Below are 25,733 nucleotides of genomic sequence, written 5' to 3'. Positions count from 1 at the left end.
CTGCTCTTACATATGTACAGCCTCTCACACATTCATGCACATATGATCATACATATCCACTTGCTTTCTCATGCACATAATCACACATACATACATACACGGTCTCACACTCACAATCACACACACGCTCATACGTACACACCCATGCTTACACACACACATACACACACACACACACACGTACACCCCTCCCCAGCACGTGAACTCTGTATCCAGTTCTCTCCCTCAGTTTATCAGGGCTTCCTCTATTTCACCCTGGGGACTTAAAGGAGGAAGCATTTGGAAAAGATGAGCAAGGCATCTGAGCCCTTTCCCACACGCTATTTCCTAAAATATGAAACTTTGAAGTCAGATCACTGGGGATGTTCCGCCACCCACAGCCTGTGGGAGTTATCAAAGTACCGCCCCAGCAGCTGCTCTCTTCAGGAGCCTGGTGGCAGCTCCCAAGCCAACAGCAGGCATCTTTGGCCTGGCCCCAACCCAGCTCCCCAATCTTCTCTGTTCCTGGGAGTAGCGGGCCTGTAATGATTCCACTTAAGCTAAGGCAAACCCTTGGCTTGAGAACAGCCCCTGCTTCTCCTGACTCCTTTAGGGGGAATAGGAACCCATCACAACCACAGCTCCAAGGAGCACAGAGGTCCAGATTTAGAGCTGAGAAGGATACATCCTAAAGTCATCAAGTCCAAACCTAGTCAGGTTAGGACAGAGGTGGGGAACCTGCGACCTCAAGGCTACATGTGGCCCTCAAGTGCAGCCCTCTGACTGAATCCAAACTTCACAGAACAAATCCCCTTAAGAAAACTTGGACTCAAGTCAACAAAAAGCTGAGCCTAAGGACCTAGAAGGCCACATGTGACCTTGAGGCTGCAGGTTCCCCACCCCTGGGTTTGGATAAAGTTCAAATTCATGTCCTCCAAATCCAAATCCTTCTCCCTTATAGTAAATTGTACTGTGACCGCTCTTCCCCCTACTTTCAGATCACAGACACCAGCCTCAGACCTATCCACTAGGTTGCCTCAGTGGTAACAGTTGTAGTTATGAAAACCAAGAGGCAACACTAGAAGGAGGAATAATATAGGAAAATGGCTAGTGCCACCCCCTGCCTGCCCTTTGGTGGTTCAGAGGACATACTCATTGGAGAGGGAAGAAAGAGAAATTGGAGGTGTCAGTAAGGTGAACTGACTTTCTCTTCCACTTACCTCCTGGAATGAAAACCTGGGGAAGGGTCTCCAGTTTCAATGACTCTCTCATTCCTTCAGTTGGAAATTTTATCCAGGGGCAATAAAAGATGGCAGTTGCAATGTCTTCTCAGTGGTGACATGTGATAGGAGTGCTCACAGTTCATCAAGCAAAGGAAATGCCAGAAATGCCTTCCCCAACAACTTGGTTGGGGGGCAGGTGGTAAAGAGGGCACAGCTTTATTGCTTTCATGGTCAGAGGCTCATAGATTTAGAGCTGGAAGCAACCTTGGAGGCTATCAAGTATAATCCCCTCATTTTACAGATGAGGAAACTGAGGCACAGAAGTTAAGTAACTTGCCCAGGGTTACACAACCAGTAAAACTCTTAGACAGAATTTGAACCTCAGTCTTCTGGACTCCAGGTCCACCACTCTGCATGTCAGACCATCCTGCCACTGATTGCACAGAGCTCTGGGCCCACACAAACTTCTGTGCAGAAAAAAATGGGAATTGTGACTTCTCAATGAATGCTGGAGACCCTTTGGCTAGAACTCAGTTCTCTTTGCTGATACACATCCTCTCTATCCCCTCCCCAACATACTAACTATAGTGTAACAACAGCTATTAACTCTTTTTAATCATACTAAAACAAGTATGTGTGACCAGGTTTGATGTTTGAAGAGGCAGCTGGGTCTTTGAAAACGCTTCATCATCAATACTTGGTTTCTTGATAGTAAAGGGAGGTTGTATTTGTCAATTCACTGAGTGGTTTGGTTTGGTTTTGCCAGTACACATTTACTCTTTCCCCAAAGGTAGCCACCACCATTCCCAACCCACCTATACAGGATGAGTACAGAGTTAACGTTTGATGATGATGACTGCAAACTGTCAACCCTGCCCACTCCCAGTTCCCCAACTTTGGTTAATCTCCAGTACTCTACACCAGTACTTACCCATGGTATGGCAGGGACCTTGGGTTCTCAAAGGCATTAACAGCAGAATACAAGCTTTACTATGCTGAAAAGGCTTCAAGTCTGACCCTGGAAGTAGACCAAGTCTACTTTTGAAAAGACCAGCCTAAGAATGGAGAAGGACATCACCAATAGGCTAACCACTTTGTAAGAAACTCTTCAACCATGACAACCCATGAAAGAGAAATATACAAAATAGCCTTTAGTCCTTTGCAATCTTTTTCTACTTGTGTAATGATGGAAACAGAGTGCTATCGAAAAGAAGCAGAGGGTGCTAAGACTCAGTCTTTAGACTGTCTATAAACTTTTAACTTGGATGTTGATAATCTAAATCAAGCAAGCCAGCAGCCTATTTTTGTACAGCCTAAGCTAAGAATGGTTTTGACTTTTTTAAATAAAATTATATTGTATTTAAAAATAGCAAAAACCATCGCTTAGTTCTCAAGCTCTTAGCTTGAGAACCATAGTTTGCTCTAAATTGAGATCCATGCTTTCTCATCATCTAGTATAACCAGTGCACATGCCACTGTGGGAACCAAATTATAGCCATCTTAACCTTCTTGTTATACATGAGACCAGAAGAAAGGGGGAAGTTGTAGCTAAATGGCACAATGGTCTGCTCCTTGGAGTGACAAAAACAAAAAGTTAGCCAAGTCAATTTTATCATATACTCAATGGTAACAGGAAACATCATTCTGCAGGACTAGCAAAGTCTGTCATGAAAAGAATTTCAATGTATGTACAAAATCTGTTGCCAATAATGAAATAGAGTTCTCCAAAGAACTTGATAAGGTCCTTCAAATTAAATCAATATATACACTTGTACACTCAATGACCTCAATAGAAATGTGGGAACAAGTGAGGATATAGCGAAACATGGATGTAAAATATTGATTGGAATAAGGAATGAGAGGGTTCATAGACTTTTTAACTATACAGAAGCTTCATGCCTATATACCATGAATATTTTCTTCTAGAAAGTATCAGAAGACACTGGACATGGCAAGTACTCAATAGCATCACCAAAAAATGAAATTGATATTCTAACAGACAGGAGATGGCTTGCTACTGACGTGGGAGTCATTCCCAAAGCAGCTGTTGCTGTACAGTCAGACCACTGACTTGTCAGATCAAAGACCAAACTTGGTACATAACTAAAGGTGGACGAGATATGATATACAATTAAAACAACTGCAAAACACACAGTCACTACATACAAAAGTTTAACCAGTGTTAATAGGTTGCCATAACAAGGAAATCAAAGGAGTCTAAAAATTACTACAGTTTGCAATAGACACAAGCGACAGGCAGAATGATATGGCAGCCAACAGCAATACATAATTAAAATATACACCTATCCCTTCTACATCATGAGTTTCCCCATTGTGCTTTAAATATATTGTGAGTGGGCATAAGAAATTAAATGGGAATTTGGGGGAGTTTTGTGGAAGCAAAGACCCAAAGGCCAGCAGATAGAGCCTATGACCAAATACTTAGCCCAAATTTTACAATGAGGTACTGTAAACACCCCATAAAAGAAAACTAAAAAACAAAACAACAAAAAAAACCTTCTTCTCTGGTACAAAGGCAGGGTCAGAAAATTTTACTTGGATTTTCCAGATCATGGGGGCACCCCTAACCCCCACAATGTGGAAAGGATAACTGTAAATTCAGTTAGAAACTTGTGTCTCCATTGTTACCAAAAAGGATGCTAGCAGTATCTCCTCATAAAAGAGAGAGGCAGTGGAGGGTAAAAACCAGTTTAAAGGCAGCTTGGCAAGAGACCAAAATAAGCAGTTTTCCCAAGGCCATGTGGGGGTGAAAATGGAAGACAGCAAATTAGAAAATATAAATGGACTGCAAAGATTTTTTTAATGACAAATTTTTCACCATTAAGGACAATAAAGCTGCCACAGTTGGTTTCTACCTGGCACATAGTGTGTTCATCCTTCATTGCCGAAGATCATGCCATCAGAGAAATGATGACATGACTTGCACTTGACTTTTGTTTTTTGAGTGAGGGAGGGCTGTGCAGGTCACCAGCCTCACTTCTCCTCCAGAGCCATCTGAATCCAGTGACCAGATATGCATCAGGATGACTGGAGATGGCCCAGGATGAGGCAATTGGGGTTAAGTGACTTGCCCAAGGTCACACAGCTAGTGAGTGTCAAGTATCTGAGGTGAGATTTGAACTCAGGTCCTCCTGATTCCTGCACTGGTGCTCTATCCACTGAACCACCTAGCTGCCCCCCACCCTGGCACATAGTAGGAGTTTAATAAATGCTCAATTGATTATTAAAAAAAAAAAAAGGTTTATGGACTTCTTGTGATAATTGGGCTAAGGACCAGAGCTATGACTTCATTGGTATGAGGAATGTGGATCCACACCTTCTCTTAGACTTAGGAGCTTAGAGAATTGTTAGCCTAGAGCAGATAAAGGCACGGGGTACCAGATTAAAAATGTAATTGAGAAATAAATATTTAACAAAGAAAATAAGAATACAATAGAACATAGACAATGTTAATATATGGCTTTTCAATTCAGTATGTACCAGCAGGGATTCTTGGGCATGGTTTAGTTTCTACTTGAATTTGACACCACTGGCATTGAGTAGCTAAGTGACCTTCCCAGGGTTACATAGCCAGTATGTCAGTGGTACAATTTGAACCCAGGTCATCCTAGCTTTTAGGCAGCTCTCTATTCACAATGCCAAGCTGCCTCTGATGGGAAAATATGAAACTCAAAGATGAAAGAGCAGAAATGACTTTGATGGATAATGTACTCTTGAGTACATTAACCCTTTATTCAGTGACCAACTTGGCCTTGAACTGACTTTTGTTTTCTTCACACAGCATACCAGTGTCTTTCCAGGCTCCAACCCACCAGGACTTTCTGATGAGCCTCAGTCTAATTCACCTTCTCCGAGCTACATGTGGTCCTCCAATGAGCCACCACAGTACTCCCCACCGTATTATTCACCTTTTGAAAAGCCGCCTCCATATAGTCCATGATGAAGAATTCCTGCCCACCACTGAGATCATGGATGTCTGTTATGGTAGCATTGGCTGAATTTAAGGTGTGATCCTTCCACCATGTTTGCAGTTTCATGATTTGCCTGCCTGGGCAGGGGAGGGTGATGCTTATTATTTATCAGTGCAGAAGAGGAGGTGACCAGGTGAAACCCACTACTTCTCTCCATTTAACTGACATCAGCTCACCTTCTCCCTGCAAGCATGCTGGGGATCCCACATAGCAAGGACTTGGTATGCTGCATCTTCCACCTTCCCACTCCACCTGCATTCAGTAGTAGCCAAACTACCATTTTTCATTTTATGCAAGTTGGCTGTAGCCCTCAGCCACCTGGCGCCTTAGTTGAAACACCCTTACCTTCAACCAGTCAGGCCCCAAAGAAGTCCCCAGCTGATGGGGCCCCACCAGAGTAATTCCACTCTCCTGAGTGATACAAAAATTCACCTCAGTTCTCATTATTGGTACCTCTCAAAGGGAAAAGTGCAATAGTTCCTCCCCTTCCTTTAGTGGGGAATCAGAATTTGTTCACATACCATCCAAACATACATGTGAGATTTTTCAAATGTGGGTCCTACAACCTGTGGATGTTACACATTTTGCTTCAGTGAAAAATATACTTGCTGGAAGCACACATCTTACTTTGATACAATTCTGTGTATTCTTGTTAGTGCTGGATTGTCTTGGATTATTAGTGATTTATTGTGATCTCTGTGGCTATTTAATCTTCTACAATAACTGGGCTGGTTGAGCATTCTAACAAAACTTCACACATTCTGCAAAATAGCAATGAAATCATTCCACCATGTCAGGCTCCTGCCCGACTCCTGTAAAAACTGCGACATCGTCATCTCGCTCGATTTCTAAGTATTACAGTAGATTTAAAGTGTCTGAGCAGCTTTTAAAAAGTATTCCAAGCTTTAAACCATACTAGTGAAGTTCAAATAATAGATATGTATATGGTGCTTACAGCTTTACATACATAATTGTTTGATCCTCATAACACCCAAGGTGAGATTGACTCCCACTACAAAATTTAACACCTAGTCCTCCACCAAATACAGACTTTCAGTGCAATTAAACTACTGCAAAAAAAGAAAAAAAAAGAAAAAAAAAAAGAAAACCTGCCCCAGCCTTCAAGCTTTTATTCTAATTGGGGGACTCAGCCTATGAAGAGACAAGTAAATACTATGTGAGAAAAAAGCGCTAAAGGAACAATTTGATAATCCTACATTTGGGTATTTATTATAAAATAGAGGGGCCAAATAAAAAATTGGATCCTTTGGCAAACAGGTCACTTTTTCCCCAATTTGACAAATGATCAATATTAATACAGCAGGCTAGGGTCTAGAGGTAGTAGACAGGTGCTGGTTATCCAAACAAACAGATATTTGTAGACACCTAGCTGCAGGATTCCTTAATGCCTTTAAAATGCACTCAGTTTGCTCAGTGCATCTCTTTGAAAAAACAATATTAGTATCATGAGTTTTGTCATCCAGATTTAGGGTCTGAAAAACAATAATTCTTAACAAAATTGCTATTTATTTTTCTGCAAATCTGAGCATGAGAGGGGGAAAAGGGGATTCCATTGAATTCTACATAGAGAATATCATGATTTGTCTTGCTACTCTAAGTATGATATTAACTTGTTATATATTATCAGTGGCAGTTTCTGTTTATACTTTCCTTTAGCTTTAATGAATAAGTATAAGTATTTAATTTTGAAAATATACAAAATTACTCTATACCATCACATTTCTGCACACCAAAGTATTAAGGTTATAAGATCTCATTTCTATGTATCTTTCTTACTTTCCAAAATAACTGGAAAATAATGCATTATGGATTTTGTAATAATTAGTTTGAGCAGCTTTATCCATATTTATATTACACTAAACTACATATAAAGTACATGTTATCATAAGAAATATCAATATTATCTTAATTTAGCAAAATATTTGCGGTAATGAAGGAATGTTTCCAAAATACGTATTTTGATTGCATTTTGTAACATTTAATGCCTTATTCCTAATTCTATATTAAAGTGCTAAACAAGGCATGAAAATATAAACTATTAATCCAGAATCTGTATAGTGTTGCTTAAAACCTGTATCACTGCCATGTTTGAAACTGATTGCTTTTGTGATGTTTCTGATTAATTCAACTATCCTTTCCTTTCACCCTTAAAAGAAATTAAAAATATGAATATTCACTTTGTCTTTCTCATGTTTTTAACTTAAATGTAACTTGCCTAAAACTGTAGATTTTCACTTTTCTGTAGGGGCCACAGAAGGCATGTAAGATGGGATCAACCAATCCAACAGGAAAAACAAGGTGTCAACAGAAATACCTATCTGATACTCAGACAAGTTTCAGACCTGGGACACAGTGGCTCATTTCCACCCTTACATTGTTGCTTATGAATTTTTAAGAGGTGTCCTTTGCAGTGTATAGCAAAAGTACCAAATCTTGTCTAGCTGTGTAATCAGTGCCTAAGGAACCTCTAAGACCAAGCTGCAGATTGGCAAAGGGAATTTACTTACAGGGAGTTCCCTATGTTAATGGAATCACAAATCTGGTCCAAAGTTTAAAGAGAAAGGGGGCAGGTGTCTAACAGAAATCTAGCTCCGACATACAGCTGCCAAAATGGAAAATATAAATATGGAAGAAATTTTAACTTTATACCTTTTCACTGTTTGGTGAAGGAAAACAAACATACTTGTCCTTGAACATGTTCTCTAAAAGGCATCACTCTGCTTTTTCAATCTAGTTGGGCAACTTTTTTTGAAACCCACGTGTGTATATGTCTGCCAAAGGAGAGGGCCTCCCCACCACACCCAAAATACCTATGACTACATATGTATTCCCCTAAAAAAAGTGATTTTTAGGTAAGAAATTAATCATAATTCTATAAGATGATCTTCTGAAATAAAGACAGCTGACAGTCAGAATTAAAACTTTTTTTATTTCTGCCATAGAAAGCTTCTAGCAACTAACAGCAAGAATTACTGGTTAAAATTTAAAGCACAACTTTAAAAAGTAAAAGACTGTACAAGTGTATATATACACATTACAGTGTCCTTAAAAATAAACAGCAGACAGTTTTGATTCTGAGCCACGGAAGTCAAAGCTCTTAAGACAACGTACATTTTTATCAGCTCTTGGATCTTGATAACAGTCATGCCTTAATAACAGCAGAAAATAAATATGCAGCCTCTAACAATGATTACCTCGAACATGTTATGTTGCTCTTTGCTATACTAGAAAGATGTAGTAGTTTCCCTTAGTGACAGGGTGGAGGATATTCACCACTAAAATCATTATGAACATTGAAAAGTATTTTTAAATGATTCTTGCAAGTTTGCTATGGCATTTTTTTCCCTGATTTTGCTAAGACTTTAAGCGTTGTCAAATTGTAAGACTGTTTTGAATGAGAGTACTGTTTCAAAGCGTTAACATCTGCTAATATTTACAGGAAAGTTAGTATTAAGACCAAAAGGGAAAAGCTAGCTTAACAACCAAAAAAAATAGTAAGTGCAATAGGCTGAGATCTAAAGGCCAACAGGCCCCATAAAAAATAACAAATGGGGGCCTCTACACATTTTCAATCCAATAAATACTACAAGTGAAGGGTTTTATTCCCCCAAAAAGTTTTTCTTATGCGCTCTGGACTTTGGATATTGAAATCACTCCTAGGAAAACTGAAGACCCTGAGACACATGCAAGTAAGAGTCTTCTGGCAGAAATACAATTTAATGTTAATTTTTCCAGTTTTCCTCCAAACCCCTGCTCCCCTCTAGCCCTCAAAAAGTGACTTTTAATAGGCATAGAGTTTAAATTTAAGGACCAGGACTTCAATAGGGCACATTCAGCAGCAAATAATTACATCCACTTCATTCTGAATAAAGAATTGGAGTGGTACAAGGAATCCCCTATTTTCACAACAGATTCATAAAACTTACCAAGCGTTAGCATGACAAAATTTGTCTATGCGTTTAACTGCACATGGGCCATTAAGTCTGAAAGGTCTGAAAGCTATGCTGGTATAGGTATTGTTCACACTCATAATAACTGCGTTTAACTGATGAAGTATGTTAATGGAACGAACAAAATTCAACCAAGAACATTTTTCAAAGCAAGTACACTCTTATGACCAAAGAGGACCATGACATCCAGATGATGACATGACTTTCAGTTGACTTTATAACATCATTAATATCTATACACAAACTCTACTACTGGGGTTTCTGGTAGCAGAGTCTTAAATTAAAAGCTACTTCCCAATTAAAAAAAAAACAAAATGGTTAATTTACAAAATGATAATGATTTGAAAAATCTATTCACACACAGGACAGAAAACATATGCACAGCATACACCTGGGAAGGCAAAGAATGACTTATGTTTTGTTCTCCTTTTATTACAAATACTGATTTTCTGGTACCTTTGTAGCTTTAGAAGCTTTAAAATCATTATCTTCAAATCTAATTCATCTCGGCAACAATGACATAGGCATGAAAACTTATAATTAAAGCTTTAAGCTTAAAAAAATTATTTCTTATAATACATAAAAAATCTTTTAAACTGTCAGATAAGAAATATTTAATGAAAGGTTACAAATAACTATTACTATGCACAACTTTTTCATATCTATTAACTTTTTTTGTATTTTTTACATTTTTTCTTTTTGCAAATCATTTACAGAAATTCAACAGGTTGACTTAGAAATACTAAGTGAAGTTTTTGTGCTTGCTCACTTTACTAACCATTCCAATGAGAATATCCTATTGGTGAACCACTTTGAAGGTGACACACAGGCCGATAGGCCGATGTGATTCCATACAGAGATCCTGAATGCTGTAGAATCACAGTGGTTTGCAGGTAGAATGGAGCAAAGCATACCTTAGAATACATTAAAAGCTAAAATTTTCCTTTGAGAGAGAAAAAAACCACATCAATTGTTTCAAATGAAAACTTCCTACTAAAAAATTCTAGGTTTAAGAATTTACATTAAAGGATTCCTCCACCCCCAAACATAGAGTTTAGTTATTTTTATAGATTTATGCATATCTGCAAGCCCATGATACAGCCTTCAGACTGAAAAGTAAAAGTAACATTACATAAATCTGGGCACATTAGTCATGAGCAAATCAACAACTAGTTTCTAACTTCATTCTGTGTCTGAAGTTGACAGCTCTCGACAATTTCCTAACAAAAACATCACTGTGCGGGATTTTTCCTTTTTCTCCATTCCATACCACTCAGATCTTAGTCCATCAAGATTCCCTCCACATATCCCATGTGGCAAAGGGATAAAAGTGGACTGGCTATTGGTCTCTTTCGGCACATGGCCAGACAGAAGTCAAGCTTGTTCTGATGAGCCCAATTCTAACATTGTTCCAGGTGACAAGCTTATGAAAAAGGACAGGTTTTAACTATCCAGATGGAAGTTTAACAATCCATTTGGATCAGAGCAATACGGCACCGCTGGACCCAAAGTATGCCATCCGAGTGGGCAGGATAGTTATTTTGAACCTTTTCAAAATGACTTTCAAAGCTGCTGGATAGTTTTATGTCATACACATTAGACAACACAAAAACCGTAGACTTATTGTTCAAATGTTTTTGCAGAAATCAGCAGTAAAGTGCTATACATAAGAGAAAATTCATAAAATAGGTTCAATTTTTCAGGTATGCCAATAATACCTGTCAGAGAAGAGTAACTGCTTTAAATTCATTTCAGAAAATTACCTTTTTATACCATTAATTCTTCTTTAAAAACCAAAGAACAAACAAAAAGCCTCAAAAATAAACTAATGAACAGCTCACCCTGGAGATAACTCCCTCAATTAATATTCAAGTAAAATTTCAGATAAATTTTCTCCTATCAATTTCCTGTAACTAAAAATAATGCAAATAAAAACTACTTTCGGATGATTTTGAAGGACTAATTAACTTGCTTTCACTCCAAATTATTTTATAAGTGTTAACTAGTCTTTTGAAACCATTGCCCCGACACAAACTCAGGTTTGTTTGGTTTTTTTCCACAGCAATTCAGTAAGATTCTGGTATTATAAATTCAAACTCTGTGCTGCCATCTGTTACATTTTGTTTAAACATTGAATCATTTCCCTGTTGAATAAAGATGTCATCCCAAGTCATTGGCTTGTTTTGGGGAGTAGATGTGGCAGTCCCTTCTGAAGGTTCTTTCCCACCATCAACCTTATACACAATTCCATCTTCCTTTATTACGGGTATACTCCTAGGCCGATCAGTTAGGTAAGCATATTGCCTGATCTGCAGAGACCTGCATGGATGTAGGCGATATAGCTTGGTGTCACCAGAAGGGTCCTGACTATGAACTGACTTTATATGTGAAGACATAAACTGGTAGTTGATGAAAGATTTGCCACATGCCAAACACTGATACCGCCGCTCTCCAGTATGATGAATCTCATGTTTGGTGCGGTATTCTGCAAGGGGAAACACCTTCTCACAGTAACGGCATGGATACTTCTTCTCCCAAGAATGAATGTTAAAATGTCTCCGCAAACTTGTCAGACAGACATAAGATCTTTTGCATACGATACAAATATAATACACCCTCCCATCTACAATTAATTCATAGTGATCATCATGTTTGACTTTCACGCGCTTGTTCGAAGGCTCATCGCCTGATGTTTTTGGGACCTCACTAACACGCTTGGCCTCTTTCTCATCAGGGTCATCTTTGACAGGAATCACAATGTCATATGTGTCTTCCCCAATATTTGCATAAACTTTACAACCAGTAGATAAGCCTTCAATTTCAGTAGCTGTATCTAGCGTAATGATCTTCTGACCCTCCATCACATGCTTTGCGCCCCGACCTGAATCTTTACTGCTTTCAGTAATGACATTTGAAATTTTTAAAGAGCCAGAGAGTGGTTCTTGATGAAAAAGAGAGATCTGCTTTGACTGGACTACAGAGCCATTAAAAGAAGCATCTGGCTGGGGGAGCAAAGATGGATTACCGACTCCTGAGTCTGGACTAGAACTAATAGTGTCATCATCATCATCTATAATCTCTGCTTCCACTTCTACATTAGCCCTACGTTTAGGTAAAGCCATGGTGTTATTTGGTGTCTGCTGATGATTCTGTACAAGTAAATTAACTGAAGGAGACACCTGACTAGGATGTGAAGAACTTGGTAAAGGGTTAAGAGATGGCTGATTTAACAAAATGATGTTGGGAGTCAGATGCTTTGGGGCTGAAGACTTAAGTGTTTCTTCACTATTTCGGGACTGGCTTGGGACCATCTGGTTCACAGAAGTAGCAAGCGTCTGCAGTGGCTTATTTGTTAGAGGGGGCGAGCTACTGGTGCCACAAGCCTTATCTGCATAGGCAACAGGCCCAGGGTCGGGCTGGACTTGTGCCACTGCATTACCACCTGGCAAAGTCTCTTTGGAAGATAAAACTTCAGAGCAGAAAATGACATCATCGTCTTCATCAGAATCAGTACCGATTTTTTTTGTCTCATAATCTTCAGCACATAAAGAAAAAGTCTCAGTGATAACAGGCATCATAGTCACCCCAGCATCAGACCCTTCATTTTCTGCCTTCTGCACTTGAAGATCCTTTTCATCTGCACCAGGAGGTAAGGTATCACTATCTGGCTTTATTGCACCTGAGATACTTTTAACCTGTGACAAAGGTACACCAAGTTCTGCAATAAACTTAACTCCTAACAACTGACCCGACTTAATTAACTCATCAAGTAGATCTGATCTAATACGCATAAGTTTAGAACTATAAATATAGTTAAGAATTTCTGCAAAAATCTCTGCCCTTATAAAGTTTAGTTCAACTACCTGCCCAGCAACTGCAAAAAGTTGGTGGAAGTAAGTACTTGATGCAGACAGAATATTCCTATGGGCCCGGAATTTTCGATCTTCCACAATCACAGTGACATCGCAGAACAGGCCATGGTCTCGTTGCTCATTCAAGGAGTTCAGTAAATTGCCAGAGTACTGAGTGTCAGTGGCAGAAATAAGCTTTCTGTTCTCCATACCTACAGGGAGAAAAAAGGAAAAAGCAGAGAAAGAAGGAGGGGAAGGAAGAAAACAAAAGCATTTTACTATTTAAAAATTTAACATATAATTGTAGCATCTGTATGCAGCTCCTTCTAGTTTCAACCCATGGAGATCGTATAGTCGTAAGAATAATGGACTGGGGGCGGAGTCAAGATGGCAGAGTAGAAGGATGCACCTCGAGAAGCTCTCCTCCCAAACCCCATAAAATACCTGTAAAAAAAAAATGACTCTAAACAAATTCTAGAGCAGCAGACGCCACAAAAACACAGAGTGAAAGAGTCCAAGGCAGCCTGGAAGGCCGACAGGAAAAGTCTATTGCACCAGGCATGGAGTGGAGCGCAGCACATCATGAGCCATGCTGTGGCAAGGACAGGACTGGAGTGGGGGGGGGGGGGGGGACCAGAACTGCTGGCTGGCTTGGTGGAGCTGGTAGAGGCTCTGGAGAGGAAATCCTGATCCCAGACCAGAGCACAGGCCAGGAGAGGAATAAACTCCTCTCCCTTGATTGTGCCACCTTAGAGGAACTGAGAACTTACAGGTCCCCAGAGTATACCCTCCACGTGACAAAGAACTCAAAAGTCAAGTAACTGGCTGGGAAAATGCCCAAAAAAGAGAAAAAGAATAAGATAATAGAAGGTTACTTTCTTGGTGAGCAGGTATTTTCTTCCATCCTTTCAGATGAGGAGGAACAATGCATACCATCAGAGGAAGACCTAAAAGTCAAGGCTTCAGAATCCAAAACCTCCAAAATAAATATGCAGTGATCTCAGGTCATGGAAGAGCTCAAAAAGGATTGTGAAAATCAAGTAAGAGAGGTGGAGGAAAAATTGGGAAGAAAAATGAGAGCGATGCAAGAAAATCATGAAAAGCAAGTCAACAGCTTGCTAAAGGAGACCCAAAAAAATACTGAAGAAATTAACACGATTAAAAATAGACTAACTCAAATGGCAAAAGAGGTCCAAAAAGCCAATGAGGAGAAGAATGCTTTAAAGAGCAGAATTAGCCAAATGGAAAAGGAGGTCCAAAAGTTCACTGAAGAAAGCAGTTCTTTAAAAACTAGAATGGAGCAGATGGAAGCTATTGACTTTATGAGAAATCAAGAAATTACAAAACAAAACCAAAAGAATGAAAAAACTGAAGACAATGTGAAATATTTCGCTGGAAAAACAACTGACCTGGAAAATAGATCCAGGAGAGACAATTTAAAAATTATAGGACTACCTGAAAGCCAGGATCAAAAAAACAGCCTAGGCATCATTTTTCATAAATTATCAAGGAAAACTGCCCTGATATTCTAGAACCAGGGGGTAAAATAAATATTGAAAGAATCCACCAACCACCTCCTGAAAGAGATCAGAAAAGAAAAACTCCTAGGAGTACTGTAGCCAAGTTCCAGAGTTCCCAGGTCAAGGAGAAAATATTGCAAGCAGCCAGAAAGAAACAATTTGAGTACTGTGGAAATACAATCAGGATAACACAGGATCTGGCAGCTTCTACATTAAGGGGCCACAAGGCTTGGAACATGATATTCCAGAAGTCAAAGGAACTAGGATTAAATCTAAGAATCACCTAGCCAGCAAAACTGAGTATAATACTTCAGGAGAAAAATTGGTCATTCAATGAAATAGAGGACTTTCAAGCATTCTTGAGGAAAAGACCAAGGTTGAATAGAAAATCTGTCTTTCAAACACAAGAATCAAGAGAAGCATAAAAAGGCAAACAGGAAAGAGAACTCATAATATACTTACTAAAGCTGAACTGTTCACATTCCTACATGGAATATGTAACTCTTGAAACTTTTCTCAATATTTGGGTAGTTGGAGGCATTATACACACACATACACACACATATATAGACAGAAGGCACAGGGTGTGTTGAACAGGAAGGGATGACATCTAAATAAATAAAATTAAAGGGTGAGAGAGAAATATATTGGGAGGAGAAAGGGAGAAATGGAATGGCACAAATTATCTCAAAAAATGCAAGAAAAGCTTTTTCAATGGAGGAGAAAAGGGGGAGGTGAGAGTAAAAAAGTGAAACTTACTCTCATCACATTTGGCTTAAGGAGGGAATAACATGCACACTCAATTTGGTATGAAAATCTATCTTACACTACAGGAAAGTAGGGGAAAAGGGCATAAGTGGGGTGTGGGTCGGTGACAGGAGGGAGGGCAAATGAGAGGAGGGAGGTAATTAGAAGTAAACACTTTTGGGGAGGGACAAGGTCAAAAGAGAGAATAGAATAAATGGGGGGGCATGATAGGATGGAGGGAAATATAGGTAGTCTTTCACAACATGACTATTATGGAAGTCTTTAGTAAAATTACACATATACAGCCTATATTGAATTACTTGCCTTCTCAGTGGGGATGGGTGGGGAGGGAGGAAGGGAGAGAAGTTAGAACTCAAAGTTTTAGGAACAAATGTTGAGAATTGTTTTTGCATGTAACTAGGAAATGAGAAATATGGGTAATGGGGTACAGAAATCTTATCTTGCCCTACAAGAAAAAGGAGAAGATGGAGATAAGGGAAAGGAGGGGTGTGATAGAAGGGAGGGTAGATTGGGGGAAGGGGTAATCAGAATGCAAGATGTTTTGGGGTGAGGGAGGGGAGGATGGGGAGAAAATTTTAAACTCAAAATCTTGTGGAAATCAATGTTGAAAACTAAAAATAAATAAGTTGGAAAAAAAGGAATAATGGACTCAGAGTGCTACCAATTACTGACTTTGTGACCTTGAGCAAATCCCTTCCCCTCTCTGGGCCTCAGTTTCCTCCTCTGTAAAATGAAAACACTGGACGAGATCCTGAGGTCTGAGGACTGAGATCCCTTTCGGTTCTAATCCCATGGTCTTATCTAACCTTTCTTACTTTTAGATTAAATTGTTCACAGGCTCAATTTTATGTCTTTTACCTGAGGACTAAGCAGGACTTTCTTGGCTGGTGTGTACTAGTCAATCCCTCCACCACCACCATCCTCTAATACTTCAACCTAGTGGAGAGATAAAACCTGGATTCCTAACAGGCATGCGGTAGAGCAGGAGCTCTGGAAGGTGCTGCTGAGCTGGGTACAAGCAACAGACTAGACAATTGATGTCTTAAAGACCAACCCAGCTAAGTTTTGAGTGGTTCATCCATAGAAGACTGGCCACTGGGGGATGAATCTTTTCAACCATGGTAATATATTGATTTGATAGAACCCTTGACAAAGGTACATAAGACTTTTCAAGGTTATTGTGAGGATCAAATGAGATTACTATCTCATGTAAGTGCTTTGCAAAATCATCTTGTGAATCTTAAAAGGCTATGTAAACAAACATCAGCTACTATTATCTGCCATACATTTAACTACTAATTGCTCTTATTTAATTAGCTCATCAAGGCGCTCTGACTGAATATAGGTAGGTTTCAAACTATAAAGAGAACTCTATTTATTTGGTATAGACTTACATATGAACCTGTTGTCTGCCCCCAACAAAAACACAAGCATTTTGAGGAGAGGGACTATTTCATTTTGGTCTCTGTATCCCCTCTAATGCAGTTCCTGCACACAGAAGGTGCTTAAAAAAGGCCCAGGAGCCACCCAAGCAAATGATCCATGCCTGCCCAATTTTCTCTAAAGCTTCATATCTACCAGTACACTATATATTCCTAGGAAGGAAGAATATAAGTGTTCTTATCGTCTTTCTATTGACTTTTTACAAAATATTGTCTCTCCTCTCCCACTGTTTCTAGCTGTCACTCAGTGGCATAAATCTGAGGCTTAGTTCAGTTCTGACATTTACCCATCATTGTTAACTACTAAACATTTTTTTTTCTCATCTTCCTTGACCCATAAGTTAATTTAAAATCAACATTTAGAAGAAAAGCTCCTGATGATTTCTGATTTTCATTCAAGTACTGGAAACATCTTTTTAGGGGAAAAAAACACTGGGAGAAATCACTCAAGTCCTTTTGTGACTGGCCTGCTCATTCTACTCTCAGCAGTAACTGTCCACTCTAGTTCAAACACAACTGCTCCCAACTACGCTAGTTAACAACAAAAATAACTTTCTTCTCCCTTACAGTCAAGGGCAAAGATTAGTTAACTTCCTCAAAAGAATGTCAGATTTGATGAGGCAGCACCATGGTAGTAGTGGTCGGAGAACTAATTATGATCAAAGTCAGATAACATAGGCTTAATAATAGTAATAATAACTAGCATGTATACAGCACCTACTATGTGCCAGGCACTGGGCTAAGCACTTTGCAAATATCATCTCATTTTATCCCCACAACAACCTTGGAGGTAGGTGCTATTATAATCATTATTTTACAGTTGAGGAAACTGAGAGAGACAGACTTGCCCATGGTCATGTAACTAGGAAGTGTCTGAGGCCACCCTCAAGTCTTCTTGACCAGGATCAGCACCCTATCCACTGAACCACCTAGGTGCCTCAGTCTGAATCTTAATCTCAATACTGGTTGCCTGTGTGACCTTGGGCAAGTTTTTGCCTATACTGGGCCTCAGTTTCTTTGTCTGTTAAATGAGAAGTTAGGACTAGATCACCTATAAGATCTTTTCCAATTCTAAGGTCTTACCATCTTGGTTTGCATCCTAGCTCTACTCAGTGCCTCATCTTCCTCCTCTGTAAAATGAGGAGGTTGGACTCATGTTCCCAAAGTGGGCAACACCACCCCCTGGGGGGTGCTGGAACAATCCAGGGGGGTGGTAGTAGCCTCAGGTGCAACTAGGGGATATTGAATAAAAATAAGGGTTGGTTGAAGCACAAGGAAAGAAAATAAGAAAATGTTGAAAAAAAACCATTCATATATATTTCATCTGTTGTGTAACATGGTTCAAGTCATAGTAATTATATTATTTTCCAAATAAACACACAAAATGCAAGTTATAACCCATCAGTGGTCAAATCTACCAACAGGTCTTAATAAGCAAATGTTGGCAGGTGAGCTTGTTGCATTGTCAGGAAGTCCAGCATGCATGCAGAAATATGTGCATGTAATGACTTGCTTGCAATACCATATTGTTACATGATGTAATATTGCATCACCAAAATTTCAATGCAGGAAAAACTCACAAATTTACAACAAATTATTAAATTTAAGATGTGCCATTTTTTTTTTAAATTTATATTTATTTGAAATGAAACAATTTTGGGGGGTGGAGCCAAGATGGCGAAGTAGAAAGACGCACATACTCTAGCTCTTCCCCCACAGCCCATAAAATACCTGTAAAAAAATGACTCTCAACAAATTCTAGAGCAGAAGAAGCCACAGAACAACAGAGTGAAAGACATTTCCAGCCAAAGGTAACCTGGAAGGCCGAGAGGAAAGGTCTATCACAAGGGACGTGGAGCAGAGTGGAGCCCAGCCCTGGCCATGCGGCACCAGGAGGAATAGGACCAAAACAGGCCTCTGAGGCAAAATCCCCAGCAGGGAGGGTCTCAGATCCCTCAACCCACAAGTGCCAAAGAAAGCTTCAAAGGTTAGTGGGAGGGCTTTCCCAACTGGGCAAGAGGGGAGCAGGATTCCCCCCCTGCCCCCAGCGCTGGCCCCAGGTGGGGGCGGTGGCAGCTGCAGTGCCCATCTGTGAAGCACTCTGCCTAAAGTCCCTGGGGGAAATGAGCAGCTGATCTGGAACCTTAGCCCTGAGTGGTGGCCCTGCCCCTGCAGAAACTGAGCAGCTGACCTGAATCTCAGCCCTGAGCACTGTCCTAGGGTAAGAAAGAGCACTAGGCCCCTCCTTTTGACAAAGGATTCAGAAGTCAAGTAACTGGCTGGGAAAATACCCAGAAAAGGGAAAAAAATAAGACTACAGAAGGTTACTTTCTTGGTGAACAGGTATTTCCTTCCATCCTTTTAGATGAGGAAGAACAATGTATACTGTGAGAAGAAGTCAAGGCTTCTGCATCCAGTACCTCCAAAATGAATATGCAGTGGGCTCAGGCCATGGAAGAGTTTGAAAAGCGATTCAACAGCTTGCTAAAGGAGACTCAAAAAAAATGCTGAAAATAACACCTTCAAAAATAGGCTAACTCAATTGGAAAAAGAGGTCCAAAAAGTCAATGAGGGGAAGAAGGCTTTAAAAAGCAGAATTAGCCAAATGGAAAAGGAGGTTCAAAGCTCACTGAAGAAAATGGTTCTTTAAAATTGAGAGTGGAGCTGAGGGAAACTAATGATTTTATGATAAACCAAGAAATTACAAAACAAAACCAAAAGAATGAAAAAATTGAAGATAACATGAAATATCTCAATGGAAAAACAACTGACCTGGAAAACAGATCCAGGAGAGACAATTTAAAAATTATAGGACTACCTGAAAGCCAGGATCAAAAAAACAGCCTAGACATCATTTTTCATAAATTATCAAGGAAAACTGCCCTGATATTCTAGAACCACAGGGCAAAATAAATATTGAAAAGAATCCACCAACCACCTCCTGAAAGAGACCCGAAAAGAGAAATTCCTAGGAATATTGTGGTCAAATTTCAGAGTTCCCAAGTCAAGGAGAAAATATTGCAAACAACTAGAAAGAAACAATTCGAGTATTGTAGAAATACAATCAGGATAACACAGGATCTGGCAGCTTCTACATCAAGGGGCCACAAGGCTTGGAATATGATATTTCAGAAGTCAAAGGAACTAGAATTAAAACCAAGAATCACCTACCCAGCAAAACTGAGTATAATATTTCAGAGGAAAAAATAGTCATTCAATGAAATAGAGGACTTTCCAGCATTCTTGATGAAAAAACCAGAACTGAAGAGAAAATCTGTCTTTCAAACATAAGAATCAAGAGAAGCATGAAAGGGTAAACAGTAAAGAGAAAACATAAAGAACTTTCTAAAGCTGAACTGTTTACATTCCTACATGGAAAGATAATATTTGTAACTGTTGAGACTTTTCTCAGTATTTGGGTAGTTGGAAGGATTATACACACACACACATAGACACATACAGATACAGAGAGAGAGCTCAGGTTGAATTGAATCAGAAAGGATGAGATATAATTAAGGGATGAGAGAGGAATATATTGGGAGGAGAAAGGGAGAAATGGAATGGGGCAATTTATAACTCATAAAAGAGATAAGAAAAATGTTTTCCAATGGAGGAGAAAAGGGAGGAGGTGAGAGGGAAAAAGTGAATCTTACTCTCATCACATTTGGCTTAAGGAGGGAATAACATGCTCACTCAATCTGGTATGAAAATCTATGTTACACTACAGGGAAGGAGGGGAGAAGGGGACAAGTGGGGTGAGAGGGATGATAGAAGGGAGGGTAAATGGGGGAAGGGAGTAATTAGAAGTAAACACTTTAGGGAAGGGTGAAGGTCAAATGAGAGAACAGAATAAAGGGGGAACAGGGTAGATGGAGGGAAATATAGTTAGTCTTACACAACATGACTATTATGGAAGTCTTTTGCAAAATGACACACATATAGCCTGTATTGAATTGCTTGCCTTCTCAATAAGGATGGGTGGGGAGGGAGGAAGGGAAAGAAGGTGGAATTCAAAGTATTAGAAACAAATGTTGAGAATTTATATAACTGGGAAATAAGAAATACACGTAATGGGGTACAGAAATTTATCTTACCCCATACAAGAAAAGAGAGAAGAGGGATAAGGGAAGGGTGGGGTGTGATAGAAGGGAGGGTACATTGAGGGAAGGGGTAATCAGAATGCAAGGTGTTATGGGGTGGGGGGAGGGATGAGATGGGGAGAAAAATTGGAACTCCAAATTTTGTGGAAATGAATGTCGAAATCTAAAAATATATAAATAAAACAAAAAAAATGAAACAATTTTTTTAAAAAACTGTTAAAGGGTTAAAGAAAGTAGATTTACAGAGGGCACTGAGTAATTTTTTTTTTAAAGGGGGCAGTAGGTCAAATAAGTTTGGGAACTTCTGGACAAGATGGTCAATAAATTCTACAATCCTAAGAAAATAATATAACGAACACACCATGCAAGCATGGAGTGACTTGTTCTCTACCACTATATCAAAGTTGTAACTTTTAAATGCAGAAATGAGAAGGCAATTCAGAAAATCTCCCAGAAACAGGGAGTAAAGTCTGGCCAAAGACAATAAATAGTAAAATCTTCATCTATACTTGACATATCTAGTCAGCAAAAACATTTTGAAAACTTGAAGATTTTTATAATAATAATATTAGTAATTATTAATATACTAAGATCAGGATAAACACCATCAATAAATCATACTGGTTTGTGAGGGAAAAAAATGTTAGCATCATGAATATTCTTTCCCGTCAGAGTTCTAAAGCAACATTCACGTGATGTAAGGTGCAGTTTTTCAAAAATCACCAGAATGTTGGCATGTCTGAAATGGCACAGATATTACTTTGTAGAGTATTTCTTGTTAATCCAACATCCAAAAGTTTCAGAGTAACATAAAGGCATCCAGAAGATGAAAAAGAGTGACTTCTGGGCTTTATGCCAACAATCTCAGATTCCTAAATGTGGGAATTTCAACACAGTAGTCAGTTTTTTAGTAGGCAGGATTTCCGAAAAAGGCCCTGCGACTTCCTGTGGTTCACAAAGGGGTCCTACTAAACTGGAAACAAGGAAAATTGACATTTACGGGAAACCCAGCAAGTTGGTGGAGTTCCATTTGTTTGTTTTTCTTGGGTTGAGAAATTGAGGATCTACAAGCAGACTTTGTGGAAAATCCCTGCCGCACAACCATTTTGTAACCAACCTTCTCGCTGGGGGGGGAGGGGGGGAAAGCAGAGGTGATGGAGGAGGGGGTGTAGAGAGGAAATAACACAGGATTAGATATGGGGAATCAAATACAGGAGATCACTGCAGCAGCTGAAACCTGTCTCCCTTCCTCCACCTGCTCTCCCACCCCCACCACCCCTCCATCCCCTACCCTCTGAGGCCAGTAGGTTGAAAGCAGGGTTTGCAACCTGCGTTTTCCTTCTGGAGGAAAAGTCTCACACCAGCTACCGGTGCAAGGTGGGGGACATGGGGTGGGGGGAGGTTAGGGGGGACCGAGGGCTGGGGGAGGGATCCAAGATCAGGCACATATAGAGAAAAGTACAAGCTAGTGAATAGAGTGGAAAGAGTGGTCGAGGGAGAGCAGATTGCTGGTGATTGAGAGAGGGAGGGAGGGAGACAGGAAAGCAGGCGGCATTGTTACGGCCCGGGAAGTGGCCCGAAGGGGCGAGCAGGGGAGGGGAAAGGGGGGAGGGGGGGAAGAAGCGCGGATTACGCCAGGGGGAAGCGGGAGAAAGAAGGAGCCACAGTCGGAAGGCTCCCTCTTGTCTGGCCCCGGGCCTAGGCGCAGAGAAACCTGTCCATCCGGCAGCCGCGTCCGGCACACAGCAACCCCCTCCCCTCCCCGAGGCCCCCCGCCCCGGCTCCGGGCGGGAGGAGCACCCCCCTCCCCGCACAAAGGAAAATCCCGAGGCGCAGAGCTGTCGCTTCCTGGTTTGTGCGAGGGGCCACCGGCCCAGCCCGGGCGGGCGAGCCCCTCTCAGCTCAGCCCTTCCTCACCTGGTCCCCAAGGGCCGCGGGCTCCGCGTCCGCCGCCGCCGCTGCTGCCGCCGCCGCTGCTGCCGCTTGGCTCCGGCTCCTCGTCCTCTCGTGCCACGGGAAGGCCGAAGCCCCGCTGCCAGCCCTCCGCCTGCTGCTCGGGCTCGGGAGCTGCCGCCGCCGCCGCTGCCGCCTCCACCGCCGCTACCTTCGCCTCCGCCGCCGCCGGAGCCAGCCTCGCCTGTGCTGCTGCCGCTCCGAGAGCCGGCAGGGGGCGGTGTGCGCGGGGCGCCGGGGGCCCCGGGAGCCAATGGCTGCCTCCTTCCGCGGGCTCACGCTGGCGGCCGGCTCTCCTTCCGGAAGCGCTTCCCGCCGGGCCGACCTTCTCCGCAGACTCGGGGCGCTTGTGCCTGGTGCTCCTGGGGCGAGGGCGGCTTCGGCGAGGGGGGGCGCCAGGCTCTCAGGGGCTCCTTCCGGGGCGGGGTGAGGGGGGCGCTCCCGGCGGCCCCTTCCGGGATGGAGTGGGAACGCTCGGCTCCCTTCGGCTACTCTCGGAAAGAGGGGGAGGGCGCTGGAGAGGGGTGGGCTCAGCCCCCGCCCAACTGGAGGGAGCCGTTCCCTCTTTCCTGAGACTGGGCCGGGCCAGAGGGCGGGGAGCCGTGGGCTCCTTTTCCCTCCTTCCGAAAGGGAGGGAAATGTTCGCTCCCGGCTCCCCGCTTTCCGCAAGGGCGGGGCCGCTCAGCTCCTCAGCGGGGACGGGGCGGGGGGTGGGGGGGGGGAGCGCGCCTTTTGCTACTTGCAGCTCCTTCCCTACGGGCGGGAAGCACCAACTAGAAAGCAACCGGGTCTCCTTAGAGTTCAGCGAGAGCTAGGGGTGCACTGGTCATAAACTTTTTGAATGGTGCAGTCATTAAAAAAAAAAAAAAAAGTTAGGCATGCATTCCCACACTATATCAATTTTGCCTTTTTAAAAGTTTATTTTATTTTTGAAGAAGTGCTTTATTTGGTATATTTAGAAATAACTGTGCATTATAAAACATACAACAAAGAAAAGATGCTGTAGGTTATATTTTAAATATCTTCATAAACACCATAAAGAAATGGGGGGAAAAAACCTCTTGGCCCTCCCTAAAACATCTCTTATTATTGTTCGTAATAATGATTGGTGATGATGTTACTGACAGCCACGTGATTGCTTTATTATTTCTAAAAATCTTGGTTTAATACTTTCGGATAACAGCGATTTTGAAGGTCTGGTTCTAAATTCAGTTTACATGGTTTTAGATGGGTGTCATCTCCATTAGACCGTGAGCTCCTTGAGAGCAGGGGCTGTCTTTTGTCTTTGTAGCCTCAGTTATTGGCACAATGCCAAGGATTAAGCACCATTGTTATTGCTCAGTCGTTTTCAGTTGTGAAGGACTCTTCAGTGACCCTATTTAGTGTTTTCTTGGTAAAGATGTTGCTTTTCCTTCTCCTGTTCATTTTACAGATGAGGAAACTGAGGCAAACAGGGTGAAGTGATTTGCCCAGGGTCACACAGCTAGGAAGTGTCTGAAACCAGATTTGAACTCAAGAACCTGAATCTTCCTGGCTCTCTATTTAGTGCAGCGCCACCTAGCAGCCCATTAAGCACCTTGCTTGTTGATTGACTAAAAAAAATTTCCTAAAAACACCTAGTTCCAACTAGAAGTGTTGGGGGACAGCTCTGGACCAGGGTCCCCCGTGAGGACCGTGAGACGCCTGAGGGTCCGAACCTGCCCCCTTGTGGGGTACTGGGATGGCCCTGGTAACAGGCTGGCTCCACCCGCAGGGAGGCACTTGGGAGGAGCTCGCCCGCCCATGGGAGGTACAGGGGAGGAGACAGGGATAATAAAAGGGGATGATCACAAGGGCTTAGAAGGAGAAGGAGAAGGGGAAGAAATGCAATAAAGCTTGCTGACTGCAACTCCTTTCGGGTGCTCTGCCTGTTTATTGCCCTCCCCCAACCGGGAGAGGGGCCGGAGACGTCCGAAGACCAGGTATCGGTAATTGGAGAGGCAAAGGCCCGGGTGTAAACCCCGGGCAGCTGGCGCCCGACGTGGGACCGCCGTAAGGAGAGGAGAATCCGCCTTTGCCCCGCTACTGCGGGAAGATTCAGGCAGCCTCAGTATTGAGAAGTGGCCTTGACCCGCTACTGCGGGAAGATTCAGGCAGTCTCAGTATTGGGAAGTGGCCAGGATGGGCCAGGGAAATAGTTTTCCCAACCTGAAGCCCGAAGATAAGGGAGTGCTTGCCTGTCAGTTGTATAAGCTTTGTAAGACCCATGGGCTTAAGCCCCACATCCGGGACTGTAGAGCATTTGTGGAAAAGATCTGGGATGTTTCCCCTTGGTTAGAATATTGTGGGCTACACCCAGCCAAATGGGGCGTAGTGGGACAGCAGATGGTCGCCTATGAGAAAGAGAGCCCTGGCGTACTAACAGAGGAGGACTTTACGTTCTTTCAAGTGGTCGCCACGCTTCTGCGTTCGGATCCCCGTCCCCCCGGGTGGTCCAACGGCGAGACCCAAACAGGGCAGTCCCTTCAAGGGACGACAGAAGAAGAAGGGGAATCCGATGAGGATAATACTGAGCCCCAGCCCTTATATCTATGGGGTATGTTAAGAGAATGTGCAGGCAGGGACCAGGACCGCGCCCTTCAAGACGGCGCACGGCTGAGCAAGGGGCGGGACTCTAGAGCCCCGAGGGGAGGAACAAAAGGGAAGTTTGATGAGGAAGGAACGCCCAAGAGGGAGTGGAAAGTCCCCTGGAAAGTCCCCGAGACAAAGGGCTCGTCAGAAGGAACCCTTAAGAAAGAATGGAAAGTCCCTGGAACAACAAAAGAGGGCAGAGGAATTCGCAAGAAGTTTCAACAGAGTTTAGGAACTCCCAATCCTTCTGAGATCGGACCTAATGCCTTCTCCTTCCCCCCAGCCGCCATGTCCTTGTCACAATCATCACAAGGATCGCGGTCA

At 42.0% G+C, this 25,733-nt stretch overlaps 2 protein-coding genes across 4 annotated transcripts in view; one reads left to right on the top strand and one right to left on the bottom strand.

Annotated features, from left to right (window-relative positions):
• TMEM255A (transmembrane protein 255A) overlaps nucleotides 1-7,391 on the top strand; it is a 93,452-nt gene extending 86,061 nt beyond the window's left edge. For all 3 annotated transcript variants that reach the window (XM_072626614.1, XM_072626612.1, XM_072626613.1), the window contains one exon: nucleotides 5,005-7,391. In XM_072626614.1, coding sequence (XP_072482715.1) covers nucleotides 5,005-5,163 — 159 coding nt within the window. In that variant the 3' untranslated portion in view covers nucleotides 5,164-7,391. The remainder of the gene's footprint in view (nucleotides 1-5,004) is intronic.
• Nucleotides 7,392-8,124: 733 nt separating this feature from the next.
• ZBTB33 (zinc finger and BTB domain containing 33) lies at nucleotides 8,125-22,893 on the bottom strand. The gene is made up of 2 exons (XM_072626611.1): nucleotides 22,764-22,893; nucleotides 8,125-13,228 (listed from the first exon to the last, which is right to left on the bottom strand). Exon 2 carries the CDS (start codon nucleotides 13,224-13,226, stop codon nucleotides 11,232-11,234), a length of 1,995 nt encoding a protein of 664 aa, XP_072482712.1. The 5' UTR covers nucleotides 13,227-13,228; nucleotides 22,764-22,893; the 3' UTR covers nucleotides 8,125-11,231.
• Between the last annotated feature and the right edge of the window lie 2,840 nt (nucleotides 22,894-25,733).

This window comes from Notamacropus eugenii, chromosome X (assembly GCF_028372415.1).
Source record: "Notamacropus eugenii isolate mMacEug1 chromosome X, mMacEug1.pri_v2, whole genome shotgun sequence".
Taxonomy (NCBI): Eukaryota; Metazoa; Chordata; class Mammalia; order Diprotodontia; family Macropodidae; genus Notamacropus; species Notamacropus eugenii.
The sequence above is the reverse complement of the archived record's forward strand: the minus strand, read 5'-3'. Positions and strand labels throughout refer to the sequence as shown.